A 22812-nucleotide genomic window follows, 5' to 3' on the forward strand; every position below is an offset into this window, starting at 1 on the left:
CGAAAAATGCAAAACTTTTCACAGCCCCCTCACAACTCACATTGTACACAACGCTCTCTCTCTGAAGAGATGCGCGCGCGACTCCCTACCACCAACAAAAACGCGGAGGAGGACGGAAACATCGACGTCGAAAGGAATTTCAATATAAACGGAAACGATGATGAATTCGATAGCAGCGGCGCGATGAAGAAAAAGAAAAGTGTCTCCTCCTCCTCCCTGCCGTCGATGATGATGGTGCCGAAAAATCCTTGGCTGTTACTCGTTTTAGGTATCCTTTTCGGCGCGTTTCTCCCTACTTTTATGAAACATAAATCGGTGCGCATCGTGCACAAGCACGTGAAAGGCGCGTATAAAGCACACAGTGAGGCTTCGAAGGAGTACTTGAAGAGATATCGAGAAACATATTTAGAGGAAGTGAAAGCGAATGTGAATAACGCTGAAACCGTGATGATTTTGGAAAGCACGGTGAAAGAAGAAGAGAAGAAAGTGGAAGAGGAGTTGGTGAAAGAGGAAGTAGGAGCTGTAACTAGAGAAGAAGGAGGAGATATTGCATTCAAAACGCTCGAGAACGGCAAGCATGTGAAGAAAGTGGAAGAGGAGTTGGTGAAAGAGGAAGTAGGAGCTGTAACTAGAGAAGAAGGAGGAGATATTGCATTCAAAACGCTCGAGAACGGCAAGCATGACATAGCTTCCGGTAGATACTTAACCTCGCTGCTCGTTGACAAAGTGGTCAACGAAGGGATTTTCCGCTCTTTTGTTTTTACGAGGTGGAGAACCCCAGCGGTGTATGCCAAAAAAGGAAAAAAAGGGGGAAAAGGGGGGGAAATGCCAAAAATGGAAAAAAAACTACCTCCCCTCAGTTACGACGAGCTTGCTAATATGCCAAAAGTTGACCGGTTTAGTGCGATGCGAGCAGGCCTCTCAAGGCTGGCAGAGTTCGATTTCCGCCACGAGTATCCACCGATCTACCACAAGTTTGATGTCGTCGTATTTTGGTCGCACTGGGTCAGTGCAAACGCGTTGCAGTATTCAACTTGGCAAAATGGTGATATCTGTTCTTGTTTCATAGAAATTCCAGAGGAAGCGGTACCAGATATCTTGGACGACGCGATAAGAGGCATGAAAAACTCGTCGCCTTCAAAAACTTGTTTTAGAACCCTCGTCTTCGGCGGAGGAGACACGCATATTAGTAACCCAAGGATTCTGAACTTAGTAAAAAGTTTTCACGACTCTCAGTACTTCGATCAGATTTATTACGAAGCCATGGACGTCGGAATAGAATACATAAAGCCGTTGCCTACTGGGCTAGCGGACTTTTATGTGCTTGGCATTCCCCAAGGGAAGTTTGAAAGTGCCTTAAAAAAAATAAATTTGGGAACAAAGCAAGGTGTGCTTGCTGCCTGGGGAACTGTATGGCCTCATCTTGACCGTGAACTTCCCTGGCGGAGAAGCCTAATTGACTGGGTCAACAGCACTGAATGGATTCAGAGATCGCATATACCTATGCAAAATTGGCATGAAGAGCTAGCAAAATATCGTTTCTACATAGTCCCCGATGGAAATGGAGTCTGCTCCTCAAAGTGGACTGAATCGCTAATTTTACAGACCATTCCTATTGTTCCACCACTGGAATATTACAAGCTGCTAAAGGAAGAAGGGTATCCGATAGTGGTGGTAGATTCGTGGGATGATATTACGCCACAAAATATGAATTTGTGGTGGGATGAGTTATCAAGCTCGTTGGAAGCCGCATCGTGGTTACATACGACTGACTGTTGGTGGACCTATGTCTCTACTCCACACACAAGCGTCGAAGAAGTTTTGGAACGCTGTCTGCCAAAATCGAAGTGCAGGTAAAGCGAAGTTTTATTTCCAAGATGTACGCGGTTTTCGCACACATTTTTGTTGGAGGAATGAATAAAAATTATTGGATATTCATACACTACAGGTTGAATAAAAATTAATCCTGATTCCGGTGTAGAATTGAAGAAATGGTGGGTTTTCGCACACATTTTTGTTGGAGGAACACAGACTTCTCTCTCCATAATTTCCCCCTTGGAATCCATTAAAGTCACTCGAACACGAACATCAGTCATCTTTATGGAGTCCTTAAGGTTTGCAAACGAAATTATGAAGACGCGAAGTCTTGGAAAGCCTGTGCCATCCTGCATTCGACGATATCATTTCTCTCTCTCTCTCTCTCTCTGTGTGTGTTTGTGTGTGCGTGTGTTTGTGTGCTTGATTATATCATAAACACACTTTAATAAACGCGCGCTGGTTCAACAACGGCAACTGTCCCGTTCATCCCCACGTCCAAAACAGTTAAACTCCCCCTGAGTTTATCGCAGAAATTGTAGTACCCCCACTTCTTTCTCAACGCTTCAGCGAGTTTTTCTTTCGAACACATCTTACTTAACTTCTCGTTTTCTGGCTTTCTCTTATCGTTCGTACTCGGGTCGAATTTTGATTCGAGTAAAAACTTTCTCAGCGGTATGTGATTATCCAAGAGACTGAAAACGCTATCAAATGCGGAATGTTTAAACAACACGACCTTATCCCAACTTTGAATCATCTTTATATTAAACCGGCCGACAGCAACGAGACCACACTTGTTGATACCTTCTTCACAAGATGTGACGTTTGCAAAAATCTTAGTTGCATTGTGTTTGTTGTGGTTGTGGTTGTTGTTGTGGTTGCACTGGGAAAAGAAGTGCTCCAACGGATCTCGGCACGGGAGTAACATCACCTTCGTCGCATTCGCGTGAAAGTTATGGTCAGGAAGCACTTGTTCCACCCAAGCGTTCCAATCTCTCTCGAAAGACACTAATGTGCAATCGTGAAAACCTTTTTGTGTCATAGAACCAAACGACCAATCTTTGTGCAAAGAGTCAAATTCCGGCAATTCCGTGCCAAATTCCGGCGCCCTGTCGTCTTTTGGATGTTCTAACGGTTCTATACACGAGGTATACTTATTCCCGCATACTCCGTGATACCGTCTTGCTAATCTCTTATTCATGGTACTTCCGGCGGTTTTAGCGATGTGAATGTGGTGAAACCAAGAATTATTCACTTGTATGCCATATTTGTCGTACCCTGTGCGAACCGGCATATTTTGACACCCCGAGGAAACCTCTTTTTCTTCTTCTTCAGTACTATTAGCCAAAATCGACTCCAAATACGCTTCACGATACGACCTCAAGTACTCTTTTCTCGCTACGTTATGCGCTATGTACGCATTTTTAACGTTTCTGTGTAATCCCTCTATCGATCCTTTCATCATCGCTTGACTTTTGTCGTGGATTGATAACGACAAAAACACGCCGAAGAAGATACCTAAACAGAGCATCGCAATCATCCACTTTTGACTGGAGTTCTCGCCAACAGAATCGTATCTTCTTGAAGAAGAAGAAGATTTGATCTCAGCTTCCTCAATGTCGTTGCTCAACTCATTATCATCGCGTCTACTCTGACCATTGTTTACCGCTCTGGAACGCATATTCTTTATCTGTATGTGCGTTCCCAAGCGAGCGTTTTAATAGCGTTTTTGGCAATTAATTTTTTTTGTTCAGAAGTCACCTTACTAGTAACCTGCTCCCACACCCGCTCCATCTTCTCTGAAAGAAACGAGTATTTTTAGAGCGAGTACCGTAAATGAGCGCACGATATCAATTCCTCTTGTCAATCTGCGCGCAGTACGTGTACATAACAGTAAATGAATGTGTGATGATTACTTTCTACATTTAATGCAACTTGTGATATCATTCTTAAATGCTACAAAAAAACAGCTCGACCAAATACTCATAAACGCGAAAACTGTTTCATGCTATCTCTCACGCCAAAGTCCAGCATGATCTCCTCTGAACCGCCAGGTATAGCGTACGCTCTGACATCTCTGTACAGCCTTTCGACTTTTTCACCCTGCCCTCCTCGTACGTAACTCGCGCCGCCGAAAATCTGCGCCGCTTCTCTGGCGCAAAACTCAAACACTTTCGTCGCTTGGACTTTTGCTAAAGCGGTGATGCCGGCGAGCATTTTTGGTTTTTGTTCTTCAGATAAGGTGTTCATTTGATACGTGATATTCTCGAGTAGGTTATGCGTGGCTTCGATTTGGCGTATCATTTCCGCGAGTTTGTGCCGAATAACTGCGTGATCGATTAAACGCTGGCCAAACGTTCTCCTCCGATGTGCGTACGTAAATGCCTCTTCGTAACACACTCGCGCAAATCGATTCGCTTGCACGACGAATCCCCATCGCTCGTGGTTGAAATTGTGCATAATGTACTTAAAGCCTTCGTTTTCGTTACCGATTAAGTTTTCCACCGGCACTCTGACTTCGTCAAACGTAACAAAGGTCGTTCCGGATGCCCAAACGCCCATGCAGTCCATGCGTTTGCAGTCCACGCCTTTCATTGACTTTTCAATCACGAGCAAGGAAATTCCGCTCGACCCTTTCCCACCGGTTCTCACTGCAACGGTGAAATAATCTGCCCAAATACCGTTCGTGATCCATTTCTTCTCTCCAGTGACCGTGTAAAATCTCCCAGTCGGGTCTTTCTTCGCCTCGCACCGAATATTCGCCACATCTGACCCAGCGTACGGCTCTGTAATGCACAAGCAAATGATACTCTTCCCCTGCAAAACCGGACTACCAACTCTTCTCCTCAACTCCTCGCTTCCAAAATTTAACACCGGCGGTAACCCGATGTGCACGCCTTCCAACAACCCCCACAAGACGCCTCCGGACCCGCATCTGGCGAATTCGTCAAACAAGATCAATTCGTGAAAGTAATCAAAATCTGGTGGAGGTTGAATCCCGTCTGTCAATTCTTCACGCCACGGTTTTCCAACCACACCCGGCAGGATTCCGGCTTTGTATGTTTTCACGTATATTTCTTTCGGAATGGTTTTCGATTCGTCCCATTCGTGCACGAACGGTAAAATTTCTTTTTCAACGAACGAGCGGCACTTGAGACGAAAATCGGAGTGCGTTTTTTTATAGAATGGTGATGTGTAGCCGCGGTACCAGTTTGGGTCTCCGAATGGCACTAAATCGCCGTAAGGTTCATTGTACGGTTGATGATCTTCACCGTAGTTTCGCTGCATTTTGTTTGCGAGAAAAGGCTTTGATACGCGAGGAGAAAAAAGTGAAGGAAGGTTTTCAGAGTTCGTTCATTTTCTCCCTACGTCAAAATACAATACACCAAGGGAGATAGAAACATAAAGAGACAGGGACAAGGATAAAACTGCTAATGCTATAGGTGACTATGATTCGAACCGCTACTCGCAATCGAGCAACAATCCATATTATTCAATTTCCTATCTTCTACAGTGGTATTACATTCATATTCATCTCCAGCCTATTAATATATTCAACCAACACATCCATCTACCTCGATTGTTTTTCGCAACTCGGTTCCAGAACTCGCCTAAACTCTTCATTCAAAACATCCTTCCAAGCGTTTTCATGATACTCATTTTCAAAGTATAACTTGCATAACTTCTCCGCGACACTTTCAGGTAACTTTTTCTTGGTTCTCAGTGCGATAGCAGCTAAGGTGTGGTAATATGCGCCGTTGTTTACTGTGAACGTATCGTATTCGTCGTTTTCTTCTCGTCCGTTTGTTACGTTCCAAGCTATAGCTTCGCGAACGACTCGTAAGTTAAGAAGCATTTTTGCATACTTACCGCTCGAAACAGTATCCTCGAGTACTTCTGGTAAGTCTCGCATCATCTCACCTGGTGCTCGGATGGTGAAAGATTCGTAGTTTAACAAGATTTCAAACGGATGCGACGTGTTCAACTGCGTCAGCACCGGAACGCAGCCGCGACTGATACCGTCTATAAATCTTTGGTCCCATCCGTTTCCGCCCGAGGAGAGACAGAACTTGGAGCGCATGCGAATGGCCTCTGCTTGATGCTCTGCGTCTCCTTTTTCCATGGAACGTGTTAGTTTTCTGTTGAGCCAAAATCGCTCTTCGTCCTTGAACCAATCGACAATCCAACCTCTGGCACCTCCACCGTACGAGTACATGCAGTTATTTTCTAAATTCTTGAAGAACTCTTCACCTAAGCACTCCGGTCTACTTTTCTCCGAACCAGCAAAGAAGAGCAGAAACCCATCTTTTGTCTTTTCGTCGTATCTCTTAAATTCAGGATCTTGCGCGCCATAGTATCCACCCCGACTAGAGACGCTGGAGGGTACGACGATATCTATTTCGCTCCGGAAACACGGCGTTTCGTCGTTCGGATGAACTCGCCACTGTCCGTATTGCGTAATACCTATGGCACTTGAGGGAAGTGCATTACGAGATTTCTGTGATGTACAAAATCCGCGATCTTGCGCGTTGAACCATATGGTAGAAAAGGATATGTCACCCATAAATTTATCGTTGACGTATTTTTCAACCCGCGAAGCGTATATTTGAGCCATTCCAACGTTTCCAACCGTATCAGAAGGGAAAAAAGGGATCACGGCGACAATATCTTTGCGCTCCTCGTCGCTGGTTTCGCTTGTAGGCGGATTTGGATCGAATATTTGAGCATCTTTACGGAGAGAATGTTCGAAATAATGCACTCCCCGGTAACCACCATGATTCTGGTAGCTCTGTCCACGGATGAACCGCCGAATTGTACCGGGTAAATCAAGATAGGAAAGGGAAAGCTCCTTTTTGCCTTTTCGCTTCGGCGCGGTCAGTCGCGCAGAATCCAAGTCTTTTTTACTCATAGCACAATCCATGCCAAAACGTCCTTCTTTACACAACACGCATTCGTAATCAACGCAACCACCACCAAATCTTTCGCAATCTGGGGAACAGTTCGTCGCTTTCTGTTCTTTAGAGTCTACGAGTTTGGTCATGACTTTCCGACTTTCTTCCTGCGTGGCATTATCCGATACTTCTCCCATTTCCTCACGCTTACTAATTCGTTTCTCATAATCCATTTCCATAAAAAGCGTTCGTTTTACTTTATTATTTTGCGTGCAAAGGTGTAAACTTGGATCGAAGCGCTTGTAATCAGTAGAAAACGTGCGCTTGTACATTGCATCACCGTAGGCATTTAGCAAATGTGAAACGCATTCGTCTGCACACTGGCAAGAAGGAAACACCGTTTCCTTCAAGCCTGGAAGCTCCTGCGAATGCGCAAAGCGGTACAAAATATCGCCACACGAAAGAAATGTTTCTCTGTCGCAGGAAGGGATCGGATCGACTTCGCATCTTTCTCCGGTCCAATCTGTGTTGCATATGCACGTATTCTCTTCATTCGTCGAGGGATAACCATACACACACTTACTATCGCTATTGCTGCTTATCAAATCGGGCACAGAAGCATCATTAGCACGAGTGCTTAGAATGTTATCATGTACTACTGAAGCGTGAGGGGCTTTTGATGGATTGGACTTCTCATCAGCCTCCCTACTATACTTCTCTACTCCGTTATCTTCTAAAAGTCGATCAAGTATACTCGTCAATTCCCTCAGCGTATTAGTGTAATGTATTGAACTAGCTCCTCGACAAGCCGCAGAGTAACTAAAGGTCGATGAACTTGGAAATCCAACGATCTCTCGTCCCAGCGATAACAAATACCAATCGGCTATATCGTTCAACGAATACAAAGGCTCCTCCTTATAGTGCTTGTTGAAATCCAAAACATCTGGATCGGTGACTTGGATGAATTTCTCGTGCTTTCGCAAATAATTGCGAACAACTTGGGAATCTACAGCCACGTGCGTTTTCTTCCCAGTCTTTTCGAATAATAATGTACAAACTTCCACCATTTTCTTCACCATATCTGGAAACTCAAGAGCCGCTGCTTTTACGCGATTGATCCTGTTATCACCAGATTTGCGCTTGTCGCGCTCACTCTGCGCCAAATCTTCGTTCAACGTCAAATCTTCATTAAATGCTATGCCAATGTGCTCATCTCCCATCGTTCGAATGTGAAACGTAATCAATTTATGCATTTCACTCTCCGGCTTCTTCACCAACTCCAACAAATCGTTCACCGGCTCGTCAAACCAGTATGGCATGTTTTCGCACGCTAGATGCTCATCAGGTCTGTACTTGTTATGAAGTTTCTGCATTATCAGTATCTTAGTTGCTTTTCCATAAATTTCTTTGCTGTTTAGAATCTTACTCCAATCGTTTCTATGTCCATCCACAAAATCAAGTTCGCCACTCTGGTCGTACTTTTCGTAATCCGCGACTACTTGCGTCAAAGTCTGTTTACCTCCAATCTCATACGTTCTCTTAAAATTATGATAAATGTTATTTCTTTCCGGTCTAGCTTCGCACGAAACCAACTTGTCCCAACCAGTTTTCCAGGGCGGATCTCCTCCGCATTCGTGCACAGCAAACCTTTCGTAACCGGCGTGTTTCAGTGTTTCTAAAATTGGCACCAAAGCGTCCACTATTTGCCCGAGACCAACCCCGGCTGGTATGTTTAGAATGTGGACCGCTGGTAATTTTGAACCAGCTCCGACGTCAGCAGTACTCTCATCTTCACCGCTGCTATCTCGCTCGGACTTCTGATGCCCTGTTTCCTTCGGAACATTCTCTCTTTCGTGTCTTCTTCTCTTGTGTTCTCCCTGTTCTCCATTGACCTCCTCCCCCATTCGCCAGGAACGACGAGAAGTGCGTCTTCGTCTTCCTATTCTGCTCTCGTCGTCGTCGGCTACGCTCGATTGCAACTCATCTACATTCACAAATGGTTCCTTCGATGTTACTTTCTGATCGTGACTGTTATCGTGACGATGTTGATGTCTTTTCTGTCGCAAGCGCTCCAGACGTTCCGGTCTGCTCAACAATAAAAACGCATCATCGTCGTGACTTTCCTCGTCTGACAAAACTCTGCGAGCAGCACTCGAACCACCAATCGGAGCGAGAGTGAGTGTGAAGATGAAGATGAAGAGTAAAAAGAGCAGACGCACCCGCCGCGCATGTCTCGACATCAACCTTTATCGCTCTCGCGTTGGCTTGGATTTTAAACGAAGCGAAAGGTTTTCAGGTGAATACGTTAGGTGAATTTTAGTCTTGTCATTTTAAGTTGTTCCGAACTTGTTTTTTTTTTCGAATTACTATCTCTATCTATTTTATTCATAATTGCTGCTCTCGTTCCCTCTTGTGTTCTAAAAAGTACTCCTGCGCTTCGTTCAATCCGTGGAGCTTTTGGCTTAACGTAGTATGGCAACACGCGTGGAAAGTCGTTCTCTTTAACTTCTTCTCTTCGTCGTAAGGTCTGTGATGAAAACACCCCGAATCAAACTTGGACGATAAATGGTGTGCCTTTTGCCACACGGCGCCATCATCTTCATCGCGAAGGGTGCCCGAAAAATAGAACTGATCGAGGACGTCGATCTTACCACTTTTGTTTCCAGCTCGGAACGCCTTCAAAAGCACGCGTTTCATGTCTTCGCTTGGTTTCCAGAATAATTGACCGGCATTGAAATCCTGATGAGAGTGGTACTCCTTCGTAAACTCGCCAGCTTTTTCAACTTCTTCGTCTTCAATTGAGGCGAGCTGGAAGAATATGATACCGTCTGGTTTGGTTGCTTGAATCTCCGCCAAATCTGGAACATCGAAAAAGAGTACGTCGCTATCAAACGTGAAGACGGATATGTCGGCGTGCATGAGTGAGAATGCTACTTTCTCCTTGATCCATGTGAGTGCGTTATAATCGGTTTTTGACTCGGTTTGACCCTCAGGGCGTTCGTAGTCAGATGCGCGCATAGCTTTTGGGTACGGAACGCAATGCTTAATGTATCCCGAACCTTTGCACAACTCCATAGCCTTATCATCCATGCACTCAATCATGAGTCTATTCATGAAACATTCGCGGTCTTTGATGTTTTGTAAGTTGAATATCAGCATTTCCCAATGGTACGCGTTAGCGTATGAAGAATACACCGTTTTATCTGGAACACAATCTGAAGGTAATTTAGACGCCGCTATTCCGGTGCCTTTCACTTCGTTCAGCCAAAGACATTCGTCTGGTGATATCGAGCTCCCCGTTACGGTTTCGGCTGTGAGCACGTCAGAGTATTCGGCTGGAACGCCGGGAAGGCACGTGCGGATACCAGAGGAGGTTTCATGAAACCGAAACTCAGAATCCGTAGGAGACGGGAAAGGAATATCTTCCAGCTTCATCTTTACGTCGTTTTCGTCGCCATTATCATCATTATTCGGATCAGCATTTGTATCTATCTCAATATCAACAATTGATTGAGCCGTGGTTGAAATTGTTTCAGAAGTAAAGATATCCTCCTTAAATTCGCTTTCCAATACCTTATACACTGTTTCCGTAAATTCGCTTTCCGTGCCTGCGTAATGTATGACGCTACCACCTCTGCAGTGAGCAGAACTACTATAAGACGAACTTGTTGGAAATCCGACGATCGTTTGTCCTAAAGACAATAAGTACCAATCTGCAATATCATTCAGTGAATATGCCGGCTCTGTATAATAGTGTTCTTCATTTTTCACAATATCTGTCGAAATTACTTGCATGACTGTTCGATGCTTTCTTAGATAATCACGAACAGCCTGGGAGTCCACGGCCACATGCGTCTTTTTACCCGTTCTTTCGAACAATATGGTACAAACATCCACCATTTTTTGAATCATTTTAGGAAACTCGGGCGCAACTTTCTTGATGCGATCTATTCTCTGCTCCGGTGCTTTCCCCTTGTCACGTCGTTTCTCCGCTAATTCCTCATTCAACGTTAAATCGTCGTTAAAAGCAATACCAATATTTTCATCCGCGAACGTGCGTATGTGAAAGGTGATGACTCTATGCATTTCACTCTCAGGCTTTCTCACCAACTCTAGCAAATCACCGACAGGCGCATCGAACCAGTATCGCGTCGAAGTGCAAATAGACTCACTCGATGTCTGAGCGAATTTATTATGCATTTGCTGCACCATCAACATCTTTTTCGCATTCCCATAAATCTCTTTACTACTCAAAATCTCTTTCCAATCGTTCATATTCCCGTTGAGATGATCTACTTCGTTGCTGCTCTCGTATTTCTCGTACTCCTTCATCACTTCCATCAAAGTCTGCTTACCTCCAATCTCGTACGTTCTCTTAAAATTATGATAAATGTTATTCTTCTCTGTTCGTTCTTCACAGGAAACCAACTTTTCCCAATCAGTTTTCCAGGGCGGATCTCCTCCGCATTCGTGCACAGCAAACGTTTCGTATCCGGCGTGTTTCAGTGTTTCTAAAATTGGCACCAAAGCGGTAACTATTTGTCCTAAACCAGTGCCCGTTACTAAATTTAAGACGTGCACCGCCGGTAACGACTGAGGAGAATCAGAAGCAGAGTTCGAGAAACTCGCTTCCTTCACATAAGTCGCCGTCTTCGCCACAACGGCATCTTTATCTTCTTCTTCTTCTTCTTCTCCTCCTCCTTCCATCTCTCGTTTCAGTCTCAATCTCTCCATTCTCTCCTTCTCTCGTCTTTGAAGTCTCTCGCTTTGTCTCGTCCATTTTTCCTCCTCTTTTCCTTCTCTCGTCGGAAGTAAAGAAAATTCCCTGTCGTCTCGAAGTGCTGCTAACGTTGCCGCCGTCGATCCTTGATGGTGACGACGATGATGTCTCTTCTGTCGCAAGCGCTCCAGACGTTCCACTCTGCTTAAAGATACGTCATCTTTTTCCGCGCCGGTCGTTTGTTGTTCTAGTAACGCTCTTCGATGCTGATTACGTGTGGGTTGCGCACTTTCACTGAGCACGTTTAGCGCTTGAAGAGCGAAAGATATGATAAAAATGAGACGAGAAAGAACTACACGAGACGCCATTCCGTCAATGTTGAAAGAGAGAAAGGGAGGGAGGGAGGGAAGGAAGGAAGGAATGGATATGTGCTTACACGATTTTTTTTGGAGTCCCGAGGTGTGTCCATTCGCTCTACATCTTCTCAAACATCTCTACAATTAGTGCACCTCAACGCCTCAACTCCTCTGCACCTCTGGGTCTCCTCTCTCCACGCGCGCAAGCAAAACGAGGAGGAATAAATGCTCATGCGATCGAGAGGACTCCTCGAGTCCTCTCCCGCGACCAAAAAAAAGAACGGCGCAGTTTTGAATATCAAAAGAAGAGAAGAGGACGGGGACGGTCCAAATGCATCGTCGAGCGTCACGTTTAGGATACTCGTCGTTCTCTTCGGCGTTTTCTGCGGCTTTGTTCTCTCTTCTTATGCCAGCGGCGATGGAAACAGTCAATCGAGGATGGGTAAGGGTGTTCAAGATTTACACAGGAATGTGAAAGGCGCGTATCGAGCGCACACCGAGGCGAGAAAAGAGTATTTAAAGCGATATCGAGAATCGTATTTGGAAGCCGTGTTTGCTTCTGGTGGAGAGAATATACAGAAAGAAAAAGAAGAAGAAGAAGGAGGAGGAGAAAAAGGAGGCGACGCGGCAGTAGCAGAGGTACTAGCACAGATGTCAGAAGTAGAAGGAGAGCAAACAGAAAGAGATGAAGATGGTGGTGTGAGTGTCACACCAGTGCCGGTTATAGAATCACCGCCGCCACCGCCGCCATCGCCATTGTCACAACGTACGCGTGGCAACGCACACGTTTATATTTTCCATCACCTATCGGATTTTGGTCTAGGACATTTGATGGAAGAGTTTGCGAAGGTTTACGAAATCTTGGACATGTTAGGGGTAGGAAGCGTGAGTATTCGTGAGTGTGGAACACCACATAAACCATGGCATTCTGGAAAAATGCAACCGTGCGAAGATAGTTTCCGACACAATAAAAATGTGGTCAAATACGGCAAACGTTCGAGTGATATCGATGTTTCCTTAGGGCCAAACGAAGAAACAGAAGATATGAAGAGTTTTGTGCACATTGACGGACAGAGTGAGGATTGGATTCAAGCGCTTGAAAATATGACCAATCCAGAAACACCGACGAATGTATTCATCACCGAGCCGCATAATAAATACATCGGGTCTGGCAAGTATGCAAAAGTCACGGACAATAATTCTTGCGCAGGAATAAACAAATGGTTCGGAGACCCGTCTGATTTCCTTCTCGAAGAGTTGGAAAACCATAAAAAGTGGCAGAATATTCACGGTACGGAATCTAAGACGCATCAAAATGACATAGCCTTTCACTTTCGATTATTAGATCATGAAGATCTTGGAATTGAAGTTCAGCCAGACTTATCCATAAAGATAGGTCATCGTGAGATTAAATTAGGCGACCAAAGGTTAGATAATGAAGATGGATACGGTCGTCTCGCTCACTTGGATTTGAAGCGTGCGGTAGACGATGTGATCGATTTTGCGAAAAAAATATTCGAGACTTCTGGACTCACTACTTTTGTAGCGAGTGATGCTCCGGCTATTCAAGCGTATCTGAAGAATAATCCCGTAATTTCAATGATCGAACATGTCTCAGGAATGAGTGATGAAGAAGGAGAAGATGAAATAGCAGATCATCGAGACCTTCGCGAAAGTCATTACTCCTTAACTTCTGCTTTGGAACTCTACGAGCTCGGCACGGCCAAGAAAATAGTGTCCTTTCCCTTCTCCTCTGGATTTTCAAGAGCAGCGTCCTGTTTGATTAAAGACGGCGAGTATTTAGGTACGTTGAAGACTCTCGATGATCTCGAAAAAGTCATCAGTACTTATACGAGATGATTTCGATGATTTTTGTTCTTCATAGCGACTGCGCCATGCGTAGTACATGTATTTTATATAGCACGTACCAGTACGTAGTAATCTGGAAGTTTTAAATATACAATACAACGTGTAACCAGGTACAATTCTAGATGTTTTAGAATTACATAAGCGGGCTAAATGATTGACCGTCGTCTCGTCTTCCATACAACTTCTTTTTCTTTTCTCGACATCTTTTCAACCTGATTTATGCTTGATCCAGTCTTCTTGAACTTCTCTCATGGCGAGCATTTTAAGTCCAGGACCTTTTGCGCAGTTGACGTGAAAAGTTATCCATTCCTCCAAGTGCTCATGTTCACGGTTAAATACGTCTCTCGACCAACCAGGCGCTTTACGTGCTCTACCGAAACTTCCCGGGTCTTTTACCCGAGTTCCAAACCGATCTGAATTGGCTCAACAACTTCAACGCCGTCACGAAAAAGAAAGCGGACTCGTATATCGCCGATAAAAGAAAATACACAATCAAATACGGGTGGCAGATATGGAATGTATGTTTTGTTATGCCTCTTCTTTCAACCACGACGTTTCTGAATGGGCGGGAACTGCAGCAACAAGTGTGCAAACAGATATGTTCACTGGCGCAACAGAGTTCAACAACAAGTACACGTGTTCTACGACGAATCAGGCAAGCTCGTGCACTGAAATTAAACGCGCATGGATCTCTCCCTTTCCTCCGCCAACTCTGCCAAGTTATCAACCTCGAACGACTGTTTGTGATGTGGACGTAAATAGACAGACAACGGTTGAAACCTAGACCTCAAAACTTTTCACCTGGGTTTCATTCATCCCTATCATACTTTGAATTTGACCTTGACTTATCTCCGATATAAACCCTAGCCTTTTCATCACATTGTTCAGATTTGCGTAGGTCCTTCTCAGCTTTCGCACTATCTTTGAATTATACTCTTGTCTACTGAAAGTATGCTTTTTTATTTCATATGTACAGTTGACCCGTATTCTGTAACTCGGAAGTTTTGTACAGAGCCAGTCTCTTACAGCTTGTGAATTCCTAGTCGAAGAACGTAAAAATATTATAGGCTGTATATAGCTACCAGTGAGATAAGATTCAAGATGAGCTTGCAATCCAAGTACGTCTTCCCCCGTTTCCCCATATGTGGTGATATTCTGAAGGATCTCTGGTGCGCAAAGCCGCTGTGAATGCACAGTCCCAAACTTCTTAGCATGGATGCTGGCATATTTTCGACGGAACAAACTTAATATCGACTTTACTGGATCATCAAATTGATAAACGATCAGTTTAGAGCTGATATTGCATAACTTCATTGTCTTAAACAAATCGAAGAAGTTCTTGTGCTTAAGTCCATCACGATCTTCATCACTGTTCATGTCTGTATAACCCACACCATGGTCATGAAAGTACTCATAACCACTAGAACTCCCGGTACCTCCTGGAGAAAGCAATAGCAACTCATAGGGTTTGTGTTCTGCATAGCATGGTTCTTCGAATAACTTATCACCGAGAGAAGTACTTTTATGAACTTGGAAGTAGATAACGTTACTAAAAAGACAAGCCTTTATAATCGTGCTCGTCTTTAACATGTTGTTTTGCAACACCCTCGGTATAAGTAGTTTTTGCGTTTGATTTTTGGTCTACGATCCGTAGTCACTCGTTTTCAATATCGATTTGGATTTCCTCTGTCAATTGAAGAAAAAAAATAAAAGGAGGACTCCCTCGTCCTTCCGAATTCCCCGCACCCCCCGCGACCGCACGAACTCCGAGAACACGCTTAATTAACGAAATCCACGAACTCTCGCGCAGCACGAGCACCCCCAACTCTCGTAAACTTCCGCAACCAACCAACCCCACCCGCAACTTATACTAAGGTCCGTGACTTCGGGAACTTTTCGCGACTTTTGGAAAAAAAACGACGACGAAAAAAATCGGTTTCTATTTCTTTACTTACGAGTGGAGCCGAAGGCGACTTTCGTTGATTAAGATGATCAACGGGGTAAAGGAAGTGTTGATACCTCTTTTTGCCGCGTTTATGTACGAGTTCTTGTCTTGAAAGTACCGTCGTACGCGTTTGAATAGTGAGGTTAGTTATTCGGGATAAGATTTGATTCGGTTCGACGAAAAAAAGAAGAAGGACGGCAAACCAAAAATATCTGGCTCGCTCACACAAAAAAATACTTTGAACGCATCGTGTAGAAAATACGTTGAAACTACCATGTTCCTTCGTCACGTTCGTCGGAAGCACCTATCCAATGCCACGAGTGGTGGTTTCGAAGAAGTGTCAACTGCAGATTGCTCAGTCGGTGATTTAATTGACGCCAGGATACCGCCTTCAAAAATCATCCGAATCTTCGACTTCAATTTGCGACGGGAAGCGATACAGATATCCAGCAAATAAGGATGCTAAACCAGAGTAAAGAATCAGAGTGTTTGCATAGGCCAAAGAGAGACGCTGCAATGGAGGTAGAGGAACCTTGCGTTGGCACTCGTAAGGCGCATTCGATTTCGTAAACTCGCAAATGGCCTCAACGCCGATTTCATTCGCTCGACACTCGAAATAATTGGAGATCGTCGTCGCATTTAAATTAGTGCAAAACTTGGAACCATCTTTCACTGAGTAGCCAGTAGCATCACACGTATTATCTGGTACAGAATTCAGGATTGTTGCCTCAATTGGTACACCATTTGCAAATGGAGCATATTCAAAACACGGAGCAGTACACTCAAAAGGAGCGTTCAACTTAGCAAATTCGCACAAGGATGTAGTGCCAATAGCATTCTTTCGACAATCAAAATACGCCGCAGCTTTCGACGGATCCGTCGTACAATATTTCGTGCCGTATTTGACTGAAAAACCAGTACCATCACAAGAATCTGAAACAGAATGCAGTGCAGATGATTGTATAGATATTCGACTGTTTAAAATTGAAAATGGCGCGTATTCGTAGCACGGTGCAGCACAAATACCTAGTGTAGAATTACACAAAAAATCTGTGTAACGGGTTGGGTTATAATCTCGAAAGACAAGAGAACCGGAATTTTGTGACAATAAAACATTATTTGAACTGAAAACATACACAGACCCAGACTCATAACCCTTATCGTCATCACCAGTAGCTCCAATGAGTGCCGTGTTCCCGTCGAAAGCGATGGATGGCCCGAAATGATCATTTTCTTCACCATCGGATGCCGTCAGTTTCTTTGTTTCAGTCCATGTCGAGTCGTCTGTTCCAGTACGCGTGAAAACATACACAGAACCACTAGAATCAGAAGTAAAACCACCTGAACCACCATAACTCAAAACATAATTATAAACTCCAATAAGTGCCGTGTTCCCGTCGAAAGCGATGGATGTCCCGAAATGATCATTTTCTTCACCATCAGATGCCGTCAGTTTCTTTGTTTCAGTCCACGTCGAGTCGTCTGTTCCAGTACGCGTGAAAGCATACACAGAACCAGCGTCATCCAAAGTAGCTCCAATGAGTGCCGTGTTCCCGTCGAAAGCGATGGATGTCCCGAAAGAATTTCCGTAAGCACCATCAGATGCCGTCAGTTTCTTTGTTTCAGTCCACGTCGAGTCGTCTGTTCCAGTACGCGTGAAAACATACACAGCCACAGATCGATCCCATGTAGCTCCAATGAGTGCCGTGTTCCCGTCGAAAGCGATTGAACTACCGAAAATATCACTATTTTCACCATCTGATACCGTCAGTTTCTTTGTTTCAGTCCACGTCGAGTCGTCTGTTCCAGTACGCGTGAAAACATACACAGAACCAGAATCAGAACCATTATCGTCAACACCAATAGCTCCAATGAGTGCCGTGTTCCCGTCGAAAGCGATGGATGTACCGAAAGAATCTCCGTAAGCACCATCAGATGCCGTTAGTTTCAGGTACTGTTGCGGAAAATGAATTAATGTCGGATCTCCTGAGTACGGCTCAATTAAGCTGCTAGGGTCTACAGTTTTGTCCAATAAATCAACACACTCATCAAATGATGCTGTGATACCATAATGGTCATCGATTTGCTTAGGCTTACACATGAATCCGCCGAGAATGTATTCGCTTTGTTCAATTGATTTTGTCTCTGTACTCGGAACGAGATTTGACACATCCAATTTTAGAGTGGTGTCTGTGAGACAAGTAGAATAATTCTTATAAATGTTGTAACGAGGATCACCCTGTAAGGGAATACACGAATCATATCCGTTTAAATTCCATTCTTTAGTTATGGTTGATTCGTTTATAGATTGTGAATCTGAGCTGTACAAGTATAACAAACCACAAAAGGCGAGCGCAGATAAAAAATAAAGCACGGTCGTAAAAAATGCCGTGGATGTATTTGACCCGATAAACGGCATCTTCTTGATCTGATAAAATCCATCTGGAACGAGAACTGGTAAAGCTTTTTGAATTGATTTTTTCACATCAAATTTATTCATCTCGCGGGTATTCTCTTCTTCAACAGATTTAGACACAACGCGATACATATATCCAGCAAATAAGGATGCTAAACCAGAGTAAAGAATCAGAGTGTTTGCATAGGCCAAAGAGAGACGCTGCAATGGAGGTAGAGGAACCTTGCGTTGGCACTCATAAGGCGCATTCGATTTCGTAAACTCGCAAATGGCCTCAACGCCGATTTCATTCGCTCGACACTCGAAATAATTGGAGATCGTCGTCGCATTTAAATTAGTGCAAAACTTGGAACCATCTTTCACTGAGTAGCCAGTAGCATCACACGTATTATCTGGTACAGAATTCAGGATTGTTGCCTCAATTGGTACACCATTTGCAAATGGAGCATATTCAAAACACGGAGCAGTACACTCAAAAGGAGCGTTCAACTTAGCAAATTCGCACAAGGATGTAGTGCCAATAGCATTCTTTCGACAATCAAAATACGCCGCAGCTTTCGACGGATCCGTCGTACAATATTTCGTGCCGTATTTGACTGAAAAACCAGTACCATCACAAGAATCTGAAACAGAATGCAGTGCAGATGATTGTATAGATATTCGACTGTTTAAAATTGAAAATGGCGCGTATTCGTAGCACGGTGCAGCACAAATACCTAGTGTAGAATTACACAAAAAATCTGTGTAACGGGTTGGGTTATAATCTCGAAAGACAAGAGAACCGGAATTTTGTGACAATAAAACATTATTTGAACTGAAAACATACACAGACCCAGACTCATAACCATTACCGTCATCACCATAATTTTTAATGAGTGCCGTGTTCCCGTCAAAAGCGATGGATGGCCCGAAATGATCATTTTCTTCACCATCGGATGCCGTCAGTTTCTTTGTTTCAGTCCATGTCGAGTCGTCTGTTCCAGTACGCGTGAAAACATACACAGAACCAGAATCAGAACCATTATCGTCAACACCAATAGCTCCAATGAGTGCCGTGATCCCGTCGAAAGCAATTAATCTACCGAAAGAATCCCTGCAAGCACCATCTGATGCCGTCAGTTTCTTTGTTTCAGTCCACGTCGAGTCGTCTGTTCCAGTACGCGTGAAAACATACACAGCAGCAGAATAGCATTTTAAATCACCAGGATGGTCAATACCAGTAGCTCCAATGAGTGCCGTATTCCCGTCGAAAGCGATGGATCTACCGAAATAACTAGGATAATCTCCCCAATAATCTTCTTCTTCATCATCAGATACTGTCAGTTTCTTTGTTTCAGTCCACGTCGAGTCATCTGTTCCAGTACGCGTAAAAACATACACTGAACCAGAATCAGAATAATTATCGTCATCACCATGAGCTCCAATGAGTGCCGTGTTCCCGTCGAAAGCGATGGATGTCCCGAAATGATCATTTTCTTCACCATCAGATGCCGTCAGTTTCTTTGTTTCAGTCCACGTCGAGTCGTCTGTTCCAGTACGCGTGAAAACATACACAGAACCAGAATCAGAACCACTATCGTCATCACCAATAGCTCCAATGAGTGCCGTGTTCCCGTCGAAAGCGATGGATGTACCGAAAGAATCTCCGTAAGCACCATCAGATGCCGTTAGTTTCAGGTACTGTTGCGGAAAATGAATTAATGTCGGATCTCCTGAGTACGGCTCAATTAAGCTGCTAGGGTCTACAGTTTTGTCCAATAAATCAACACACTCATCAAATGATGCTGTGATACCATAATGGTCATCGATTTGCTTAGGCTTACACATGAATCCGCCGAGAATGTATTCGCTTTGTTCAATTGATTTTGTCTCTGTACTCGGAACGAGATTTGACACATCCAATTTTAGAGTGGTGTCTGTGAGACAAGTAGAATAATTCTTATAAATGTTGTAATGAGGATCACCCTGTAAGGGAATACACGAATCATATCCGTTTAAATTCCATTCTTCAGTTATGGTTGATTCGTTTATAGATTGTGAATCTGAGCTGTACAAGTATAACAAACCACAAAAGGCGAGCGCAGATAAAAAATAAAGCACGGTCGTAAAAAATGCCGTGGATGTATTTGACCCGATAAACGGCATCTTCTTGATCTGATAAAATCCATCTGGAACGAGAACTGGTAAAGCTTTTTGAATTGATTTTTTCACATCAAATTTATTCATCTCGCGGGTATTCTCTTCTTCAACAGATTTAGACACAACGCGATACATATATCCAGCAAATAAGGATGCTAAACCAGAGTAAAGAATCAGAGTGTTTGCATAGGCCAAAGAGAGACGCTGCAATGGAGGTAGAGGAACCTTGCGTTGGCACTCGTAAGGCGCATTCGATTTCGTAAACTCGCAAATGGCCTCAACGCCGATTTCATTCGCTCGACACTCGAAATAATTGGAGATCGTCGTCGCATTTAAATTAGTGCAAAACTTGGAACCATCTTTCACTGAGTAGCCAGTAGCATCACACGTATTATCTGGTACAGAATTCAGGATTGTTGCCTCAATTGGTACACCATTTGCAAATGGAGCATATTCAAAACACGGAGCAGTACACTCAAAAGGAGCGTTCAACTTAGCAAATTCGCACAAGGATGTAGTGCCAATAGCATTCTTTCGACAATCAAAATACGCCGCAGCTTTCGACGGATCCGTCGTACAATATTTCGTGCCGTATTTGACTGAAAAACCAGTACCATCACAAGAATCTGAAACAGAATGCAGTGCAGATGATTGTATAGATATTCGACTGTTTAAAATTGAAAATGGCGCGTATTCGTAGCACGGTGCAGCACAAATACCTAGTGTAGAATTACACAAAAAATCTGTGTAACGGGTTGGGTTATAATCTCGAAAGACAAGAGAACCGGAATTTTGTGACAATAAAACATTATTTGAACTGAAAACATACACAGACCCAGACTCATAACCCTTATCGTCATCACCAGTAGCTCCAATGAGTGCCGTGTTCCCGTCGAAAGCGATGGATGGCCCGAAATGATCATTTTCTTCACCATCGGATGCCGTCAGTTTCTTTGTTTCAGTCCATGTCGAGTCGTCTGTTCCAGTACGCGTGAAAACATACACAGAACCAGAATCAGAACCATTATCGTCAACACCAATAGCTCCAATGAGTGCCGTGATCCCGTCGAAAGCAATTAATCTACCGAAAGAATCCCTGCAAGCACCATCTGATGCCGTCAGTTTCTTTGTTTCAGTCCACGTCGAGTCGTCTGTTCCAGTACGCGTGAAAACATACACAGCAGCAGAATAGCATTTTAAATCACCAGGATGGTCAATACCAGTAGCTCCAATGAGTGCCGTATTCCCGTCGAAAGCGATGGATCTACCGAAATAACTAGGATAATCTCCCCAATAATCTTCTTCTTCATCATCAGATACTGTCAGTTTCTTTGTTTCAGTCCACGTCGAGTCATCTGTTCCAGTACGCGTAAAAACATACACAGACCCAGCGTCATCAAAAGTAGCTCCAAGCAGTGCTGTGTTCCCGTGGAAAGCGATTAAACTACCGAACATACGATTATTTCCACAATCAGATGCCGTCAGTTTCTTTGTTTCAGTCCACGTCGAGTCGTCGGTCCCAGTCCGCGTGAAACCATACACAGACCCAGACTCATAACCCTTATCGTCATCACCAATAGCTCCAATGAGTGCCGTGTTCCCGTCGAAAGCGATGGATGTACCGAAAGAATCTCCGTAAGCACCATCAGATGCCGTCAGTTTCTTTGTTTCAGTCCACGTCGAGTCATCTGTTCCAGTACGCGTGAAAACATACACAGCAATCCCTTCAACTCCAATGAGTGCCGTGTTCCCGTCGAAAGCGATGGATCTACCGAAATGATCATTTTCTTCACCATCTGATACCGTCAGTTTCTTTGTTTCAGTCCACGTCGAGTCGTCTGTTCCAGTACGCGTGAAAACATACACAGAACCAGAATCAGAACCATTATCGTCAACACCAATAGCTCCAATGAGTGCCGTGTTCCCGTCGAAAGCGATGGATGTACCGAAAGAATCTCCGTAAGCACCATCAGATGCCGTTAGTTTCAGGTACTGTTGCGGAAAATGAATTAATGTCGGATCTCCTGAGTACGGCTCAATTAAGCTGCTAGGGTCTACAGTTTTGTCCAATAAATCAACACACTCATCAAATGATGCTGTGATACCATAATGGTCATCGATTTGCTTAGGCTTACACATGAATCCGCCGAGAATGTATTCGCTTTGTTCAATTGATTTTGTCTCTGTACTCGGAACGAGATTTGACACATCCAATTTTAGAGTGGTGTCTGTGAGACAAGTAGAATAATTCTTATAAATGTTGTAACGAGGATCACCCTGTAAGGGAATACACGAATCATATCCGTTTAAATTCCATTCTTTAGTTATGGTTGATTCGTTTATAGATTGTGAATCTGAGCTGTACAAGTATAACAAACCACAAAAGGCGAGCGCAGATAAAAAATAAAGCACGGTCGTAAAAAATGCCGTGGATGTATTTGACCCGATAAACGGCATCTCCTTGATCTGATAAAATCCATCTGGAACGAGAACTGGTAAAGCTTTTTGAATTGACATTTCGTTTCCTTTTTTTCCTTGTATGTATGTTTGAGAGAAAATTGGAAATGGAAACGAACAAAAACGCGATTCGAAAATGGTTTTCTATTCTTTACTTACGAGTATTCCCGAAGGCACGTTCCGTTGATTAAGAGGGATATTGA

At 43.8% G+C, this 22812-nt stretch overlaps 8 protein-coding genes across 8 annotated transcripts; 3 read left to right on the forward strand and 5 right to left on the reverse strand.

Moving 5' to 3' along the window:
* Window positions 1–69: 69 nt before the first annotated feature.
* Bathy17g01410 (unknown protein) lies at window positions 70–1857 on the forward strand (the record flags this gene model as incomplete). Its single annotated transcript, XM_007508344.1, has 1 exon — window positions 70–1857. One exon carries the CDS (start codon window positions 70–72, stop codon window positions 1855–1857), a length of 1788 nt encoding a protein of 595 aa, XP_007508406.1.
* A 403-nt stretch (window positions 1858–2260) lies between these two features.
* Bathy17g01420 (unknown protein) lies at window positions 2261–3496 on the reverse strand (the record flags this gene model as incomplete). The annotated part of the gene is made up of 1 exon (XM_007508391.1): window positions 2261–3496. One exon carries the CDS (start codon window positions 3494–3496, stop codon window positions 2261–2263), a length of 1236 nt encoding a protein of 411 aa, XP_007508453.1.
* A 302-nt stretch (window positions 3497–3798) lies between these two features.
* On the reverse strand, window positions 3799–5103 carry Bathy17g01430 (acyl-CoA dehydrogenase; the record flags this gene model as incomplete). Its single annotated transcript, XM_007508362.1, has 1 exon — window positions 3799–5103. The coding sequence occupies one exon, from the start codon at window positions 5101–5103 to the stop codon at window positions 3799–3801; it is 1305 nt and encodes a 434-aa protein (XP_007508424.1).
* A 283-nt stretch (window positions 5104–5386) lies between these two features.
* Bathy17g01440 (predicted protein) lies at window positions 5387–8947 on the reverse strand (the record flags this gene model as incomplete). Its single annotated transcript, XM_007508199.1, has 1 exon — window positions 5387–8947. One exon carries the CDS (start codon window positions 8945–8947, stop codon window positions 5387–5389), a length of 3561 nt encoding a protein of 1186 aa, XP_007508261.1.
* A 145-nt stretch (window positions 8948–9092) lies between these two features.
* Window positions 9093–11795, reverse strand: Bathy17g01450 (predicted protein; the record flags this gene model as incomplete). The annotated part of the gene is made up of 1 exon (XM_007508404.1): window positions 9093–11795. The coding sequence occupies one exon, from the start codon at window positions 11793–11795 to the stop codon at window positions 9093–9095; it is 2703 nt and encodes a 900-aa protein (XP_007508466.1).
* A 213-nt stretch (window positions 11796–12008) lies between these two features.
* On the forward strand, window positions 12009–13643 carry Bathy17g01460 (unknown protein; the record flags this gene model as incomplete). Its single annotated transcript, XM_007508216.1, has 1 exon — window positions 12009–13643. The coding sequence occupies one exon, from the start codon at window positions 12009–12011 to the stop codon at window positions 13641–13643; it is 1635 nt and encodes a 544-aa protein (XP_007508278.1).
* A 520-nt stretch (window positions 13644–14163) lies between these two features.
* Bathy17g01470 (unknown protein) lies at window positions 14164–14436 on the forward strand (the record flags this gene model as incomplete). The annotated part of the gene is made up of 1 exon (XM_007508340.1): window positions 14164–14436. One exon carries the CDS (start codon window positions 14164–14166, stop codon window positions 14434–14436), a length of 273 nt encoding a protein of 90 aa, XP_007508402.1.
* A 1552-nt stretch (window positions 14437–15988) lies between these two features.
* Window positions 15989–22669, reverse strand: Bathy17g01480 (predicted protein; the record flags this gene model as incomplete). The annotated part of the gene is made up of 1 exon (XM_007508231.1): window positions 15989–22669. The coding sequence occupies one exon, from the start codon at window positions 22667–22669 to the stop codon at window positions 15989–15991; it is 6681 nt and encodes a 2226-aa protein (XP_007508293.1).
* Between the last annotated feature and the right edge of the window lie 143 nt (window positions 22670–22812).

The sequence above is a fragment of the Bathycoccus prasinos genome, assembly GCF_002220235.1.
Source record: "Bathycoccus prasinos genomic : Chromosome_17".
Classification (NCBI taxonomy): Eukaryota; Viridiplantae; Chlorophyta; class Mamiellophyceae; order Mamiellales; family Bathycoccaceae; genus Bathycoccus; species Bathycoccus prasinos.